Here is a 19404-nt window from a genome sequence, read left to right as displayed (position 1 = left end):
TTTTGATGGTTAAATGGAGAATTTAAGCAAACCCAAACCAAATTAAACATTACTTATATTTTTTATGAAAATATTTTTTGTTATTATAGTACCATTGTTGAAGTTAACATAACAAACTCTTCAGAAGCACTTTGAGGTTTGAGATTTTAGATTTGATTGAGGTTTTAGATTATCTATAAATAAATCAATTTTAATGTAGAACCTCATAATATACCTTTAGCATCAATTAATAAAAATAAAATATTTTTTAACGTAAAAAAATGGTTGAAAATGTTACTAATTAGGATCAGATAATAGGATGTTTGCTGCTTCACCATACTTTGTGCTATCATGAAACTGAACAAAGTTGAAGTTCTCAAAACTTGTCTAAACAGAGCGTGAACGTCTGAACTGCATTAATGCGTCTTACTCCCCCGCACTCAAGTGTTTTTATCGTGACGAATAGAGTTAATCCATCTATTTCTACATTTCAAACTCTCCTTCACACCGGTTCCACCTGTAACCGTTTTACGGTTGAAACTCCCAAACATCAGCGCCCACCATCACCATTGCCCAAGCGCACCAGCACCTCAATAATTGCAGGATTAGACCGCCGACGCGCATCATATTTGTGAGCTAGAAACGTCAGCCAGGGTTACTTAGTCGTTTGTTTAGCTGTCACTGTGCCCCTGTGTCACTGTGCGGCGAAAGCAACGCGTTGATTAATTGTCAGCACGCGCGCTTGCACACACACACAAACGGTCTCGCTCGTTCGCTCGCTTAGTGTTTCGCCTGACAGTTGCGTTTAACATGGCGTCACACCTGTCACGCGTAGTAAGCCAATCCCAACAACCGTTGCGCCGGACGCCAAAGTTCTCGTTGCTCCCTATCAAATCAACGCCCAATTTACCGGCTACCCCATCACGAAACATGTTATGATTTAATCCTCGTTTGTTTTGGGCCGTCCCACTCTTCCCTTCCATGGTTCTTTCCTGCCGCTCCCCACCCAACCTTCCTTTCGCAGCGTCGTAGCACGATTTTCAACACTTAATTTTCGATCACTTCCGATGAGCGTCACCGCCCGGGTTCGAAACGAATTAACAAAATGTTTAATGACAGATAATAACGGTCGGATTTGCATAAACGATGTGTCATCAATTAGCTTCCACCTACGGTGGTGGTGGTTGTGCCACTGGCGGCGTTGGTCGACTTTCAAACTGATCGGTAAACATTACAGAAAATGTCTCCGCAACCCGAGCCGCTCGACACGAAGCGCTGCTTAGTCGGTTCGCCGGTGGACAACGATTTTGCCAACCTCCGTTCTGAGTTTTTTTTATGGGTTCACATCGAGCTTCCCGCCGGTTTGGTTGGGCGAAAAATTAATCTTCTGGAAGGTGGGTCATTAAATACGGTCTACCGTTCAGTAGTGAGCGTGGAGTGGGCCGTGCAGGAAAAAAGGCAAAACATAAAAGCAACTGTACTGGCAACGAACCAGGCTTTCTGTTTCGGTGCTGTCGGTGAAGTATGGTTTGTTTGTATAGGAGGAGCGAATAAAAACACACACAAAAACAGGAAGCAAATTGAGCATATTTATTGATTCAATTTTGCCACTTGACCCTCCCACTCGCTCGTCCAGACATCGATAGCAGGAGCGATTCGAAAATTCTAGTTTATTTTTTGTTTTTCATGGAACCTTTTTTAACGGACGGTTAACTTCCTGATTTGAAAATTGTGTTGTGCCCTCGTTCCGGGAATCCATTTCCATGGGACTCTACTTCGAGGCCTAAAGTGTGTCAAAAGGCACTTTACGGTTTTCTTGTTTCAGCGTTTTAATGGGTTGAATGATGTAACGATTCCTGTAGATGGGGAAACTCAATAAAGCATGGTTGAGTTTTTTGTGAAGCGATTTTTTTCAAGCAAACCTCCTTTGATTTTTCTACTTTTAGATGTTGACGAATGTGCGGATAATAATGGCGGCTGTGAGCAGACGTGCATCAACAAGCCCGGATCGTACGAATGTGGCTGCGAGCCTGGGCTGCAAATCGACACACTGAACGGGCATACATGCATCGGTAAGTGGTACAACCATGAGCTTGTTAATCCGTAGTTTCTGCATACGCTTTGATCATCATTACGCTCGCATGGCTAAACACGATTGCACTAGGCTTTTGTTCCTTTTTCCGACGAAATCGGTTTGGTATGGGTTGTGAAAGGTTTTGCTCGATAACGGGTGATTAAATGGGTATGTCGTTGAGCTGGGTGAAGGTACTACAAATGCTTTGATATGCTCAGTTCACGGTTCCACAGAAAGGAAAGGTAATGGTACATTATTTTTCCCTTTAAAATAATGCATTAGTTCTAACTTTATTAACAAGCTCGTTGAAGCATAAAACCAAAGCCATCTCCTCTGAAACAAGCCTTTTGTGAGACATATTGCATACCTGTTGGCGTATTTGTCTTCCCTAAAATCAACTTCAGACAAAGCAGAAAGCGCCTAAAGTTATACTACTCAGCATAACAAAGCCATTCCGTTAGGTACGGAAAGCAAACGCACAAGAACACTTTTTCGGGTTGTCAAACCGTCTCGTTTGGGGTTTTGTTTTAAAGCACATAATCGTGCGCAACAGCCGGTGCACAGCCAAACTCATTAACAGTGTGGTACCATCTCACGAACCGACACCTGCAATCTACACGACCGACCGACCAACTTCACTCCCTGCCTTTACGTCTGAGCCACTCGCTGCAGAGGTTAATATAATTTAAATTATTTCCTACCAGCATTTTCCATCTCCCGTGGTGGACCTCCCTAGCTGTAGGGCTTGCCTGTGGGACTGAAACTGCCAACGGTGCCAACTTTAATAACGACTGACGTCTTGACTATTAGATATCGCCTCTTATGCCGTACTTTGTACCACGCGTCTGATCCTTCTTTATGGAAAAGAGATTAAATGGGGCAAAATTCTGGAAGTAGTTTAACGGAGCAGCGCACGCCGTGAAGTTTGTTTGAGTGAAAAGTGAAACTGCTGTACGCGCTATTACGCTGACATTCTCTGTTCTTTTTTTCAAATTTCTTTTAACCGTTGTAGAGTCGAGTTTGTACCGTCTTCCACAGAAACCATTTCAATCCGGACTGGAATGATAAATTTGTCCGAGCATTCTAGGCGCCTTTTTGTTGCCGCAGACGCACATTTCTCTAAAAACGACTTTACCGGCAGCTAAACTTGAACACAAAACGACCAACTTTCGAAGTGTCATGATCCAGTCTAGTGTAAACAAACAAGTCACTTCCATTAAACACACTTACAAAGGCAGTCGTGCGAGCGGAGTGGCAAGGAGAGTGAGGCAAAAAAGTCAATCCTCAGCAATGCATTTCCGTGGCTGCAGTAGCTCCGGTTTTATCTACCCAGAAGTACCAAGATCCGGAGCTAAATGAAACGTAATTGTAGATAATCCAGCGTTGAAAAGTATCGTCCTCCGCCTGCGCTGGCTAGGGGTCGACACACTCGAGTTACCATTACCGGGCAGACCATTAGTTGGGCAACCTGGAACGATGGGAGGCTCCGACGGTGGTAAAAGAGGACTGAAGTGAACTGAAAATTCTAGCTTGAAGAAAGGCTCGCTTTGGCTTTGGCTCTCGGCGTGAGTCGAAGGTCGCTCTGTGGGGGGACGGTGACCCGTACGCCCGCTGGGAGAAAAGATGAGCCTTTCTTACAAACTCTCGGCTTTCCATTACCTGGAGGGCAGGTCAGTGCTGGTCGTACGGGACGGAGTCATAGCAGTAAGTTACGATGAATGCGTTTATCCTTGCGTTCTTGGGTTGCGTTGGATGGTGGAGAGTTTGGAGTTTGTAGTTCCTAGTATCACAGGCTTTACAGGTCACTACAGTGTCACTAAGGTCGACTTTAAGGGAGATAGAAGATTATTTCTTGGCCGTGCCTATTGTTTGCATCTTGGTTAGTGAGGTTTGGGAGGTAAAAGTTTCAGTGGAACAAAATTGAAATATTGCAGCCGAAAGATCTGCTGAACGGAAATTGCTTTTCGAATGAGGTAATTTTTCGATGGAAAGTTATGAGTCACTTAAATTAATAGTTCTAAATATTTTCAACAAACGAAGCGGCGTGTATTGCAATGCTGACCCAATGATTTAATTAAGAGATAATTTTGAAAATATATATATTTCTTTCTATATTCACTTGAGTCTAAATTGCTTTACATGAAGTGGAAATATATACTCACTTCTATTTAACACGCTCATGAATGCGGTTGCACTCGATTGCCAGCGTAGGTCATGCAAAATGGCGTGCGGTACCGGGAAACCTGCTCTGTTTGAATCTATTGGGTTGGAGAACAAGTTTGCGATGTATTTCACTTATTTGATTTGGACTTGGATACCCTTATCGTTGAGATTATCTTTATCAGTATTGAAAAGCATCAAAATAAAAGAAACATGGCAGTTAAATAAAAAGGGTAAAATAATCCAAAAATATTTTTTTATATTCCTATATGCAATAAAAATTAACCCATATTTTTCACAAACAACAAAGCGACAAAATACAAAATACACTACAGGGTTTCTAGTCCAGTTAAGAAATACATAATTCACTTAGTGAAATGTTTCAAATTAAGTAAAAATTACAAAATTGTAATCATGTAAAGGAATTGTTGAAACGCCTAGAAGAGTAGCTCAAAATAGCTGTTTATTTTTGTTACACACTGCTACAAAGGCCACATATTTAAATAGCATTAAAATGGTGGAATTGGGTGTATAGTTTGTTTGAAATATCGAATATACAGGGTGAGATCATAGAAGTGATACACCTATTCGAGTACCCATTTTTGTGTTTTCTGTCACTGTGTGTCAATCTCATGGGCATATTTTGACAGCTTAATTTGTTTACTATTTATCGTGAAAAACGTACACTTAGTGCTCACTTCAGTTTTTTCATATATTATAATGGATTCAAGTCGAGAACAAATAAAAATCTCGCATTTGCATGGATTAACAAACATACAGATTAAGCAGAAACTGTCGATTATTCGTCTACCGGATCATCAATCGATACGAGGAGACATGCACGGTTGTTCCAAAGAAGAAACCGGGCAAAAAACGGAGTGTTCGGACTCCAGCGGTGATCAAAGCGGTAAAGGAACGCGTGCGGCGAAATCCAGCTCACTTGGGAAGAAAAATGGAGCGTGAAATTAACATGAGTCACTTTGCCATGCAAAGGATTCTGAAAAAGGACCTTGGTTACAGAGCGTTTTAAAAGCAAAAAAATCACGGCTTAACCAGCAAAAATATTACCGAAAGGGTGACCAAATTTCGCTTGTTACTGAAGATGCACGCAAACCACAACATCATCTTTTCGGATGAAAAACTGTTCACTCTGGAGGAAGCTTGAATAAGCAGAATGATCGTATTTATGGGGCATGTATTCGGGATATAACAGCCGATAAAAGAACAGTAGAACGGTATCAAAATGCGTCAGCTGCGATGGTTTGGGGATCTATCTCGGCCAAAGGGAAGTTTCCGTTTTTTTATGGACAATGGCGTGAAGATCAACAAGGAGTACTATTTAGAACACGTTTTTCAAGGTCACTTGAAACCATAAGCTAAGAAGCTTTTTGGCAACGACAACAGGATTTGCTTCCAACAGGATTTAGCTCCAGCCCATAAGGCTTCGATTGTTCAGAAGTGGTGCAAGGAGCATTTGCCATGTTTTATCAGTGCATCGGAATGGCCTGAGTCGTCTCCAGATTTGAACCCATTGGACATCAGCATATGGGGATACATGCTTGGAAAGTTGGGCGACGTCAAACATTTGCTTTGGGACGGATTCAAGAAACGGTTGTTAAAGATATGGGGTGAAATGCCGGATGAAGTTGTGCGTGCGGCCTGCAACGATTTCCAAAAGCGACTACGGGCGGTTATCAAGTGTAAACAAGAAAGATTTGAAATAAATTATGTGAAATGCAGGTTTAGTACCAATAGAAGCTATTTAAATCGATTCCTAAGAGAAATCAAACCTGGTGTCAATGTTATTACAAAAACAAAGTGTATCACTTCTACGATGCCACCCTGTACAATTACTTATCAAATTAATATTCCCTAAAATTTTTACGCGAAACGTGTATTTTATTACCCCGAGTATAGCTAACATCTAACAATTGTATTTGAACAATTTCAACTATATTGTTGCAACATTTCATTGCTAGTTGTAATAATCCACAAATGTTTTCAAAAAATTTCTTGATTGTCTGACCTTTTCCTCTATATTGGGTTGAACCTCCTCAGTAACTTTGCAATTTTCCCTTAATGATTTGAAAACAGTCGGTAATTGTATATTTTTGAATACAATCGGCACCAACCCATTTGGCAACCCAATAGTACCACGAATCGTTCGATAAAATATTAACAGCATCGTACTAGTGCATTGGACAATTCCAACGTACTCTTATCGCACGTTGGCACCATTTACCTTCATTGGATGGTTGTCCAACCGGTGATTCCGTGGATCGAAAGCAATTTACAACGAACCTCTGCGTTCACGCTGCAAAAAAAAATGGGCCGCGAGATTAACTTTGCTCCAACTGCCTAGATGCAATCCAGCAGGACGGGACACCTTTCCAACCAACAAAGAAATAAAAGTGTGAACATTATGTTCGTGCCTGTGCGGAAGGAAGCGGGCGTGCCTGCGCAAGTATCTTGGCCAGCGCCATTTTTTGCATACCAGCCGAGGCTGAAAAATGAAATCTCGCACTTGCCACGGCCGGAAATGATGAAAGCAAAAACCCATTTCCGTGACAACGAACGAAAATCCCCGCCCGCAGCCATACCGCTGCGAATGGGTTAAGTTTCTTGGTAGGAGTTTGGTATAGCGCCTTACCCCACGGAATAGATAAGCAAAACGAACGCAAAGAATGTAAAACCACCGCTCGCTTCTTAATGAAAAGAAAGTGTGGGTAAGGCGAACTGTTCGCCAACTTTTGCACAAGAAAATCATGAGGGCTCGCAAAAGGGAAAGTAAAAGAAAGCGAATAAAAGCTTTGTAACCGTGTTTCAATGTTTGATGAAATCAACCCTATTCAGCCGGCGTGGCTCCCTGATGAAACAGAGAGAAGATGGCGAACCCGCACCATCCAACCCGTTCTCCCACCAGCTGCAGCAGGTAGAAAGGGCGCACTAGACCGGAGGGGAATTTCATTCATTTTCGTAATTAAGCGTATTTGCTCTCATTAGCAGCACACAATGCTGTGCTGCTCTGTGGTTATATGGGGAGGAAAGGATTCTTTCACCATTTTTTTTCTGTCCCACGTCCGGGGTTAGCTTTGCGTACATATTATTATCACGTGGCTGCTGAAATGAAAAGACAGGGCTCTGGGGGCAGGTTGGAAAAGTGCTCGCTTGGAAAAACTTGCGTTTGCGTTGCCTTTTCACCGATGCCATCCATGCGTGCTTTGTACTACACCCACGTTGGCCATGGTGATGGTTTATCGCGGATTGAGTGCGGAATAGATCGCTCTGAAAGGAATGGCGCAGTATGTCTTATCACATTTAGCTGGCTATTGGCGTGAGCAGTATTGTTTTAAATATTTTCCAAGATTTGAAGCGCGCAGTGTACTCGGAGTGGCATTTGATGTAAGAAAGTATTACATCTGGATAAAGGCAATACATAGAATAATGATGAGTTGGTTTGACTAAGAGCGACTATAATATTTTATTTTCATTTTTGTAATCCTTTTCTACAAAAATACATTATTGCAAAATTTTGCCCAAGCTGGAAGAAAAATTATATTTTCTTTAAAAGACTTTAAAAAGGAATTGCAGGAAATATCATTCCACGCCGGAAATATGACCGGCGGGTAAAATGTTTTACTATTCATTCATATTCATATTTTGATTGTTGATTACAGTCGTTGCCACCTAATATTGGCCCTAAGGCATCAATTTTTGACAGTGCGCATCAATTTTCGCCTCTAAGGCATCAATTTTTGACAGTGCTCATCAATTTTTGACTCTAACGCACCTATTTTTGTCTCTAAGTCATCAATTTTTGACTCCTGTAGGAATCATAACAATTTTACAAGGTATTTAAGCAACTTTTGAACAATTGTTGTTCCACATCTCATTTAAAATACAAAAAATGTGTAAATTGATTGTTTCTTGAGAAAAAATGATGAAATTTTAGAAATTTTAAAGCTTTTGTTTACGGCTGAAAATACATGGCAAATATTTTTCACTCAATTAAATCTTCCAAAATTGCTAAAACTTTTGTTTTATTTTAAATTCTATCAATAAAATTATTCACTACTTAACTTAATTTCAACCATTTCAGAACACACAGTTTCAGAAATTATGTAAAATTTTGTAGATAAAGCGATTGACTCACAGTCAAAAATTGATGCCTTCGAGGCAAAAATTGATGCGCACTGTCAAAAATTGATGCCTTCGAGGCAAAAATCGTGACACGCTGTCAAAAATAGGTGCCTTTGAGACAAAAATAGGTGAGTTAGAGTCAAAATTTAGAGGCAACGACTGTATTTTCTTGCATTATATCTAAGAATTTTTAAATAGTAATTTACGTTTTTGTACTATAGGCCGTCGAAATTTGGTTGTTATTACCAAATCGCATACTTTCTGGCGGTTAGCTACTCCACCGTAGCTGTAGAGAGTAAAGCGCCCAAAACTATGCAATTTGATGAAAGCATTTTGCTTTGTAGTAGCACAAAAATCCATGGACGGAAAAAAGCATACAAATACACAATTTTATAAAAAAAGGTTTAAGTTTTGCGGTTGCGATATGGATAGAGATTGTAGCTTTGCGTAATATTGTTCCGATTTTAATTTATTAATCGAACAAAAAGGGGCAACTTGCATACCTTTGGGCGTATAATACATTTTTGATAAGGATAGATACACTTCGTTTCTCAAGCATTTTATTGATATGTTATCTTGATGTAGGTTAAAGACAACTATGCATAACATAACAATAACATTAATATTTGTTTGTGTCCAAGAAATAATATATACATGCTTACTTCCTTATCTATGATAGCCAGCAATTATCAATTCGATGACATACATACAATTGAGGGCAAGGCTATACAGACGTACAATAGATCCATATCTTGATAATTGATGTTATTATTGAGTAGTTTCAGTTGGGTGTCGGATGGTTGAAACAAAACATTGATATAGCCAAGTGCATTCTTCACTGGTAATTGTACATACTTAGTGCTTGTGCCTACCTTTGGGCGTGAAAAGTCGAGCCTGAATTGTGCTTCATTTTTAAAACCCCCCCGTTCTTGTGACACACAATCACGGGAAGTGATCGTTGAAGCCCATCCACTCAATTAGGATATTGAAACGTGAAGCATTCCAGGCCTCATTATACTCTTTCACATCCTTGAGCTCATTTCACCTCCCCGAAACAAGGCTGTGGGCGAAAAGGGAAAGAGACAAGATTGTATGTGCACCACAAAACCCCTTTCCAGGCGCTGAGTGTAATCCCCTTCGTATGCAACTTTCCACGCCCGACCATATCCTTTCAGCTCGCGAAACTAGAATTAATGAGTGGAGGTAATGGTGGTGAAAGCGAACCCATCCAAGAAAAGTTTCAACAGCACTTATTGCGCACAGTTGGCGATGCTGCTAAGTAATTGCTACGGATTATCCTTGAGCAGCGAATAGCTGCAGCAGCCAGCAGCTAGAATCCTTAATCATGTGGTGACGGTGGTACTGTGGCCGGTGGGGCTTGTGTTGTTTGCTGCTTGTATACAGTGATACAAGCTTACTTCATTCGCTTGAGCATCGGGCGGCTTTAGAATTGCGGTGACATGCTTAGAAAGTTTTGTTCCCCATTCAGACCCGCCACAGAGCATGGCTTTGTGTGGGAGGTAAAAGAAAGAAGAAAAAAAACAAGGATTTTAATTGCAAACAATTCTCAACAAACAGTTCTGGGAAAGCTTTTGTCCGGAAGGTATTTGCGTATTGAGCGAGTACAGGCCTTGCGGTTGTACGAAAGGATGAAGTGTCATTGCAGTTGTACATTAACCAATAATGTTTTGCCATAGCAAAAAAAAAAACGTTGTGGTATGAGAGAAAGATTTATTATTTTGTTGCTGCACGTGTGCGTAGAGCACGCGACAAATTAGGAGTGCCGTACTTCAACGATTAACCGTTCCGGGTCAGCAAGCTTCCAGGCTGGTTTGGTTAATGTGTTGGAATAATTTAACGAAAGAGAAAAAACCACACACACACACTTGTAATATGTAGCCACTACGGTTACTCGGTACCACGACCGAGCAAAGTAGTCGTATGTAAAGCACCGAAATCTCGTAATGGCTTCTCATGCGATGTACATGATTCCGCATGGAAACAACATCAAGGATGGGCTTCAATTATCACTGTTGCATACCAGGCACGGTAAACGTTTTTCATCTCGATGGTTTAGTTGAGTGGGAAGTAGAACTGTCGTTTTAATTATATGCTGTTGGGTGCTGTTAAATTTCCTCAAAATAATCTTTGCTAGATTGGTGTAAGGAACTGATAGTAGATTTTTAATTTTTGAAATTTTACATTGTAGAATTATATTTCACATTATAATTTGATGATTTTTATAAACAAAACTAGTAACATTTTAGATATCAGAGTAGAAGACTTGATTAGAAACATTATGAAAGTTTAAGTGACAGCTTTTTTGTATCGATTAATGCACACTTACAACGAAACGAATTACTAGTTTTTATTTCACTAACCACCAGCTAAACGCCTACAGTTATGCAATGTGCATGACAAAATACATTGTCGAGGCTCGTTACGGTACACGGTTATCTTTTTCGTGTTGCTCAAATGCATCATCAATACAAAAGGAGAGTGATTGATAGGAAAAAGGTCAAGGTTGCGTTTTAAAAGTAGTCATGGCAGGGCGAGAGAACATTTCCCCTCTCTAATTTGATTAAACATTTCATACGACATGACCATACCACCCTGCCGGGAGGAAGTCGCTACGTGTACAACCTTTTTTGTTCTGCCTTCTCCTTCCGTGCCCGCTGTACATCGCCCACTGGAGCAGAGCTTTTGCGTACATTTCTAACGAGTTGACGTGTCATTCTCTTTCTGCTCTTTCTTTTCCATACATCGCCCACCGTGCTCACGTCACAATTTCCCATGCATCCATCCGCCATCGCACCAATCACGCGCGCACGCACACACATACTCACGCTTTCGTCTGCCTCCTCCCCCCTCACATTACCCCGTAACTGTGCGGTGCGGCAAACCGCGTACCATACGCCACTGCTGGTTTTTACCACCGGGAAACGTTACGGGGCGGCCAGACGTCAACGAGTGCCTCTTGCGAAATGGCCACGGTCCGTGCCAGGATACGTGCGCGAACCGGTGGGGCAGCTACAGCTGCAGTTGCGAAGGTTTGCCGGGGACGCGCCTGGCAGCGGACGGGCACGGCTGCGAGGACGATGGTGAATGTGCGCGGCAGAACGGTGGCTGCTCCCATCGGTGCCTTTCGACGCTCGGGCGCGTCTTCTGCCTCTGCCCGGACGGGTTGCGCCTCGGAGCCGACTGGAAAACGTGCGAAGGTAGGCATGATTGGAGGAGGAGGTGAAAAAAACTGACTCTCCCTTTTGTTTTTTTTGTTAAACTTTTTTTTTATTTGGTGAGCTGAGAGTGGGCTCGTCCGAAGGGTGAGAGTGGAGCGACAGGAGTGTTGTTCCCCGGTGCACCATCGACGAGCGAAACGAATTGAGACATCCGTCCGGGTTGTCTACCTGTTCGGCTGCTCCATTCACTGTACTGACACGGCTGTAAAAGGGTGGTCGGTTTGGTTTGCTCATCCGTTTAAATTTGCATTTGAAAGTTATAAATTATCCACCAGCTCAATCTTTCCGAACAGCTCCACCGGTACACTATCGATTTTTTTGCTACCATCGATAGCTAATGGAGTGCTGGAAGAGCGGATGGTAAACTTTGGCAAATCGTTGGGCATCGGCAGTCTTGCTGCGATATTGCAACGAGATGGTGCTTCCTTAACAGTTCTTTTCGAGTGAGTGAACGTGGATGTGGCAGCACTTTCATCAAATCATCGCCACCCACGCCATCTCGGGTTGGACGCACCAGATGGATGAGCTTAGCTCTTTAGCTGATGCACCCTTGTTCGCAGCGCTAAGCTCTTGAAGAATGGGAACTATTAAAGTATTTAAAATTCAATTTCCTTATCGAAAACAGCTTCACTAGTTGGGGAATACTGTTCAGAACTATTGGTAGTCCGTTCATTGATTGTTCTAATTTTCTCAATTTGTTAATAGGGTCTTAAATGTTTTTAAAAGTCTGTTAAATTTTGTATTAAATTTATGTTTTAATTGTCTGATATAGTTGGCCTAATTAACTATTTCCCCAATTATTTTCGTATGATTTCTATATATGTTATGAATTCTGGCCCTTTTAAATGTTTTTAATTATATTGAACAATTAATATGCAGCGAACATTGTATAATATAAATTTTTGTAAGAGACCAACCTCGCCAAACAGAAAAGTGTGCAAGGCTCTCAATAATCAAGTGAGATAATCCCGAGCTAAAGAAAATTTGAACCCTCATTTGAGTAAGATCGTTGAATGAATTGTCAAATAAAACATGAATCTATGATTGTCAAACTGTTTGAAAATTACATTTGTTGTTGCATCGGTAGAAATTTATAAATACTAAAAACTTTACAGGTCAAAAAAAAAAATATTGTCTACAAAATATCTTATCGTGCTGTGAATTACAGTTTAGTTGAATAGTTTTGTACAGCTAATGTTGAGGAAATCGCTTCTCGGTTTTCAGCATCATACAAATTACATACAGTCGTTGGCGCTAAATTTTGGCTTTAAGGCATTAAATTTTAACAATGTGCATCACTTTTTGGTTTTAACGCACCTATTTTTGTCTGTAAGTCATCAATTTTTGACTGCTGTTGGATTCATTCTAATCTTTCAAGGTATTTGAGCAGAATTTTAACAATTACAATTTTACATCACATATACAATACAATTACCTTGTAATTTGATAGTTGGTTGTGAAAAAATAACGAAATTTTATAAATTCTACGACCATTTTTTACACCTGAAAATACATGCAAACTTCCAATATTGGCATAACAAATATTATCTTTTAAATCTATCATTGAAATTATTAACTACTTTACATAATTTTAATAATTTTAAAACATATAGTTTGGAATTTTGTAAATAAAATGATTGGCTCACAGTCAAAAATTGATGCCTTAGAGTTAAAAATCGTTGCACACTGTCAAACATTTATGCCTCAGAGCCAAACATTGTGAGACTCTGTCAAAAGTGGATGCCTTCGAGACAAAAATAGGAAAGTTAGAGTCAACATTTAGCGGCAAAGTTTTTTATGTTTACAATTGAAAACAAATAACTTTTTTCTACACAAGTTTTGGGCAGCCGTGTTATTATTTTTTAAGTTTTCTCTCTTCCAGGTTTGACTGTGTTTATCATTTGAAAACGTCTGAACAAGCGAAATTCTGAGTCCTGCACACAAACCTTTTGGAGGTTTGATCTGCAGACGAGCTTGTTTCTAGGCTGTGCCGTACAACATTACTCCACTAGGTTGGTTCTCGACTTGGTAGTTATTATCGTGTGTGTACTGAAGAAACATCTCCATGTGATGGCTTAAAACCTGCCATAACTCCCATTTATTACCAACGAAAGCGAAAACAAACCGTGTTTCATCCCGATCCCTTGCACACAGCAAATGATTTATCGACCAGTCATACTTTTCATCACTTCTAAACAACCGCAGAACGAGAGTTGTTTTGAGTTTGTTTTCTCACTCCCTTCCATTCCACCAGACCTCTCGCACCAGTGCTGAAAGGATTCTAATAGCGAATTAAGTTTTGGGAAAGTGATTTTTGGCATCGAACAAAGCGATATTTTTAGCTCGCGCACAAAAACAAACCATGGCCACGGGGTCGCTTCCCCAAAACCCGCGAAGCCCATGCACAACGCCGAGAACGCACGGATTTTGAAGCGTTCCGTGGGCCACTGAAACGGATCGTGCTGCAACAACATTGTTTCGCGCCGTGTTTATGCCGATGTGGGTGTGGGAAATGGCTAACGCGAAGCCGAGGTTCGAATTTGGCGGACGCGCTGTGCTGCACTGTTCGACGACACGGCGTGTCTCTTGCCGAAGCGCACGGCCTCATCAGAAAAGGCGGCCACTTCGCTCGACGTACGATAGACAGCGTAAGGAACTCCCATGGCATGCGGTGCTAGAGGGCGCAAAAAAAAGTTTCATTCATTCCGCGGCCCAGGAAGCGTTCCAGAGGTTGTATTGACGGAGGAGAGGGATTGGGGGATTATGAAAATATTTTCCCAAAAAGTCTCGAAACCACCGAGCCCGGGTTTTGGGCAGAGCCATGGTGGGTTTGGGAGTTTCGGGAACTTTTCCTCTCTGCTTTCTTCAGCAGCAGGCGCAGCGGCAGCACGAGGAGGCCCGTTGTACTGTTGTTAGGTTGATGTACCCTTTTCGAGACATCATCGCAGTGCGTCCGGGCATCATCCGCATTATCGTTGGAATCTGACAGGAGCCTTGTTGTGGCGGAGTGTTTTTCGCTTCGTCTTTTTGCGGGCATTTTGTTCTTCGTGTCTTGTTTTTTTTATTTGTTGCTGTAGAATGAAGAACCATATTTGTGATGCTTGTGGTACCGGCTGCTGTGCTGTGTGTCTTCGCCGTCTCGTGGGTTTGTGATTTTCGTTCCACAGAAAAAAAGGGAACGCACGAGCTTTTAGATGCGGCATTGTGCTGGCGAAGCTGGCGAAGCGAGACGACGTTTTGAGCAACGGGTAGAATTTTATGAACTTTCGTTGCCGTTTTTTTATTATTAGTTTTGGTTGCTTTGTTGAAAGTTGAGAGTAAAAGACAGAGATACGGTTCGTTCTGGGGCTGGTGGATGCACACGGAGTGCCCGATACGACGGCACTCTATTATTATTTATACTTATAATTTTCCGCTCGAAATGCTGGGCCAGAAATAGTTGCGACGCTGGCACAAGAGAATGTATTCTTTGGAATGAAAAAGAGAAAGAAAAAAAGGATACGCAAACCCAACAGAAAGCACAAAACAACCTTCATCAACTTATTTTTGTGTAGCTATGTGTGGGGGTCGGTGAGTTGGAGCGAAAATCAACTCAAAGCTGGCAAAAAGGGCTCTGCACTTCCTGTGAATTTTTCCACGCGATCGCCAGGAACTGTGAAGCCTTGCAAGGAAATAAACTCAATTCCATCCCATCTGCTGGTTGGCTGGCCTGCCTGACACGTGTTGAAGGAACGCAGCATGCACTTGGAGGTTGTGAGCAAATTATGGGCTCCTTTCAGGGGAAAGTCCTTGCAGATTGGTGATCTTTTGTGTGTACTTGCACTTGTCTGTCGTTGACACAGTAGAAGGCTGATTGATGAAGCCGTCGGTAAGGGAGAAAAGTAGTTTTATACATCGCCGAGAACGGAGTTAGCCTGAGTCACAATTGCTTTTCCTGGAATGTTTGAGAATAGTTTTACGCCACAAAGTAAGTCTTGCAGGGGCATTGTATAGGTACATTTCTAACGTTCGCTCAAAGATGAAAGAAAGCAAGATTATCGGGGCGACTATGGGCTTCGAACGACGAGATCCGTTCGCCGCGGTTGTCAGAAGGCGCTCACTTGGCGCTCAGTTTTAAAATAACGTACCATTGAGAGACTGTAAGAAGCGCGCGAAAGAATGAGTTCTACCTGCCGGGGTCGAACGTTCCCGTTTGTATAAGGAGAAATCCGCGAGGTTTTGCGCTGCGGATTTGGAACGAATGTTGTTTTCAATGTAACGTTTTGCTTTAAATTTTGCTTTAAATGATTGAAGTGAATTGAACTTAGAGGTATGTAACATTTTAAAAATGTTTTGTGATCAATTTCCAATGAAATAAATTTTCATCAGTTTTGAAAATGTATATAAAAAACATAAAATTTATCGGAATATAACTATACATACAAATATCTATAATAATATAGTTCTATAAATACAATATGTATACAAATATATATATATATATATATATATATATATATATATATATATATATATATATATATATATCTTTATATATATATATATATATATATATATATATATATATATATATATATATCTATTGGCCCTATTGGTATATATATATATATATATATATATATATATATATATATATATATATATATATATATATATATATAAATATATATATATATATAAATATAAATATATATATATATATATATATATATATATATATATATATATATATATATATATATATATATATATATATGTATAGAGATATTTTTTACATATCTCTATTGGATTATTGGATAACAAACCATCCAATAATGATGTATCGAATGAAATCCAATACCAACGGCAAAAAAATTCAAAATTCAAAACATAACTATCCTTAAATCGTAGATATAAACGTCTTTTAATGCTTGACAGTTGTATCTCATGATTCTCATTCTCTCATGAGCGTCGAACGGATTTCGTCGTTCGAAGCCGGTACTCGCCCCGTATGAGAGCGTGTGTAATGTTTGATAAGAAGAAATTGATTAATTATTATATACATTTCTGCCTGCAATAAACAATAACAATAAACAATGATGGGAAAAATTAAGTTTTTGTCGGAATCGATTCCGGCTAGCTCCGCAGTTTTCTGGAATCGATTCCGGATAGTAGGTCCGGAATCAGTTTCCGGAATCGATTCCGGAATCGGCTCCGGAATCGGAATCGACTCCAGAATCGGCTCCAGAATTGATTCCGGAATCGGCTCCGGAATAGGAATCGGTTCCGGAATCGACTCCGGAATCGGCTTCGGAATCGCAATTGGTTCCGGAGTCGATTCCGGAATCGGTTCCGGAATCGAAGTCAGCTCTCGAATCGGAAATGGCTCATAATTTAGAATCGTCTAGCAAACGGAGTCATTTTCGGCATCGCCATAAAAAAAAGGCATTTGAGTCCAATCATACTACGTATTGCTAACCGCAAAAATCCAAATTTACTTGTAAAAGATCCATTCTCATGGAGATTCCCGGACTGATTTCGCTCCGGAGTCAACACCGGAATCGGCTCCGGAGCCAACTCCAGAATCGGCTTCGGAATCGGTTCCGGAATCGGCTCCGGAATCGGCTCCGGAATCGGTTCCGGAATCAGCCCCGGGATCGGTTCCGGAATTGGCTCCGCAATCGGTTCCGGAATCGGCTCCGAATTCGACTCCGGAATCGGTTCCGGAATCGGAATCGATTCCAGCATCGGAATCGGTTCCGGAATTGATTCCGAACACGGAATCGGAATCGGGTAGGTCCGATTCCGAGCTCCCACCATTAGTCTGGACGACCAAATTACACGAATTATGTTAAATGTTTTATGTGAGACAATCCTCAATCCTGGTCACGGCATCAACGTATGTATGCGAAAATTAGCTCGAGTATTGGAAATATAATTACTTATAACATCAATGCTTATCTGGTATGAAAAAGATCATAAATAGCTCCCCACATCGTTGTGCTAACATCCTTAAATCTAGTTATTAAGTACACAATTTGCCGTTAAACATCAACACGCTGCTTCACCTTGTTTCGCTTCGCTTGTCGCTTATCGCTGCTTTTCATTATGCCGTGTTTTCTTCATTGTTGTTCAAACGCACTGGAAACCATTTGATCGCAGTGTGGCTCTTAAACAATCTTAATAAACTTTCACTCTCCCATCACTTATGCCGGCGTCGCCCTCGGTACCAGATATTGATGAGTGTCAAAATGAAGCCACGCTGGAACGATGTGCTGATGGGTGCGAAAATACGTTCGGTTCTTATCGCTGCCTGGAGCGCTCCAAACCGCACGAGGATGACGAACCAGCGGAAGAAGAAGAAGAGGAAGAGGAAGAAGAAGGCGAAGGTGAAGGTGAAGATGAAAGCGAAAATGAGGACGGTGGCGAGCAGGACCGCGAGAGTGATAAGCACACGGAAGCGCATAATCGATTGAGCGAAAATGAATTGCCTCAAGAAGCTCATCAATCAGTGGAAAGTGCCGGAAGCGATGAGGAAACTTCACGCCACCGTGCGGAAGACACTAGCGCGGAGCGGGAAAACGAGACCGAAGCGATACCGGACGTGACAGTGCCATCGATCCGTACCTCAACGCACGCCCATCGACATCATCACGGTGAGGAGCGGCCGCTGCCGGAGCCGGGGCATGATAACCGCGACCCGATCGATCGTGAAACCGATCGTGAGGAAGAAGTCGATGAAGGCGAGGAAGAGGAAGATGAGCATGAGGAGGAAGAAGAGGAGGACACCGCGCCTGAACGGGTCGATCGCGTTAAACAACCTACTCCAGTCGCTAGTACAGGTGATAGTCACACAGCGATTAGCACTTCCGAGGAGGAGCAGGACCGTGAGGACCAAGACTCAGACTATGATGAGGAGGAGGATGACGGCGGGGACGAGCGGCCTACCGTCCAAGTGGCACCGTCCGTCCATTGCGATGAAGGACTGCGATGGAATCCAACGACAGGCACTTGTGAAGGTGAGTGAGAGCCCATCCGACCGAACCGGCCCGGCATGGAAAGGTAAAAAGCTTCCGGCGGAGTGAATGAACTTTAAACAACCGTTCCGCCGGCCACGGTTGCAGTTTGCTTACGGTAAAGAGCAACAAAACCTCCCGACGATGGGTCGACGACGGAACAGCGAGGATGGTCGAATTTCCATCGGCGAAACTGAGCAGCGCACGAGAATGGGGGCAATTTTTTTGTAGGTCGTTTATTTTTGCAGGTCGCCGGGTGGTTATACGGGTGGGAAGGGCAGGAAGGGAGGGTTGTGAGCGAATTTACGATCAAACTTTATTTGCGGCACAACCACCATCACGTACATAGCCGGGAGGGAAAACGGCTTGCTCACTTGGCGTAATGAAGACACCCTTGGGCTGTGGTTTTCCTTCGCTGACGGGATGGTTTTAGGGACGCCCCGAAAGGCTTCTCCGATCGATCAGCCTTCAGGCCGGAAGCGTAGCTTTGCTGCACACGCTGCTCACCTTGTTGTGCGTGGTTTCGCACGCGACCGGTTGTTGTAGGTTGTTAAAATGTTAATGATCCGTACACACACCGTAAGCCGATTGGGGGTGACCCGGAACCAGGGATCATAATTTAAATGCAGCGCACTGCTGCGTCGTAAAGCATTGGCGGAAAAGAATGTTAGACACACCGTTCGGGTGTGTTTGGTGGTAGGGTTTGCTTGCAGTAAGCCAAAGCGGGAAGTAAACTTCAACTGTAACGGCGTTGCGCCTAAAGTTAGGCAATAGATCCTGGTAAATTATGGATTGTTAGGTAGAATTAATAGTTACT

The 19404-nt window shown here is 42.0% G+C and overlaps 1 protein-coding gene across 4 annotated transcripts in view; it reads left to right on the top strand.

Annotated features, from left to right (window-relative positions):
* LOC120948529 (fibrillin-2) overlaps positions 1-19404 on the top strand; it is a 101947-nt gene that overhangs the window by 54561 nt on the left and 27982 nt on the right. For 2 of the 4 annotated variants that reach the window (XM_040364960.2, XM_040364961.2), the window contains exons 6-7: positions 1926-2051; positions 17805-18590. In XM_040364960.2, coding sequence (XP_040220894.2) covers positions 1926-2051; positions 17805-18590 — 912 coding nt within the window. Of the gene's footprint in view, positions 1-1925; positions 2052-11313; positions 11572-17804; positions 18591-19404 lie in introns of all 4 variants that reach the window. The other 2 variants (XM_040364962.2, XM_040364963.2) reach the window with 2 other exon arrangements.

This window comes from Anopheles coluzzii, chromosome 2 (genome assembly GCF_943734685.1).
Source record: "Anopheles coluzzii chromosome 2, AcolN3, whole genome shotgun sequence".
NCBI classification, from domain to species: domain Eukaryota; kingdom Metazoa; phylum Arthropoda; class Insecta; order Diptera; family Culicidae; genus Anopheles; species Anopheles coluzzii.
The sequence above is the reverse complement of the archived record's forward strand: the minus strand, read 5'-3'. Positions and strand labels throughout refer to the sequence as shown.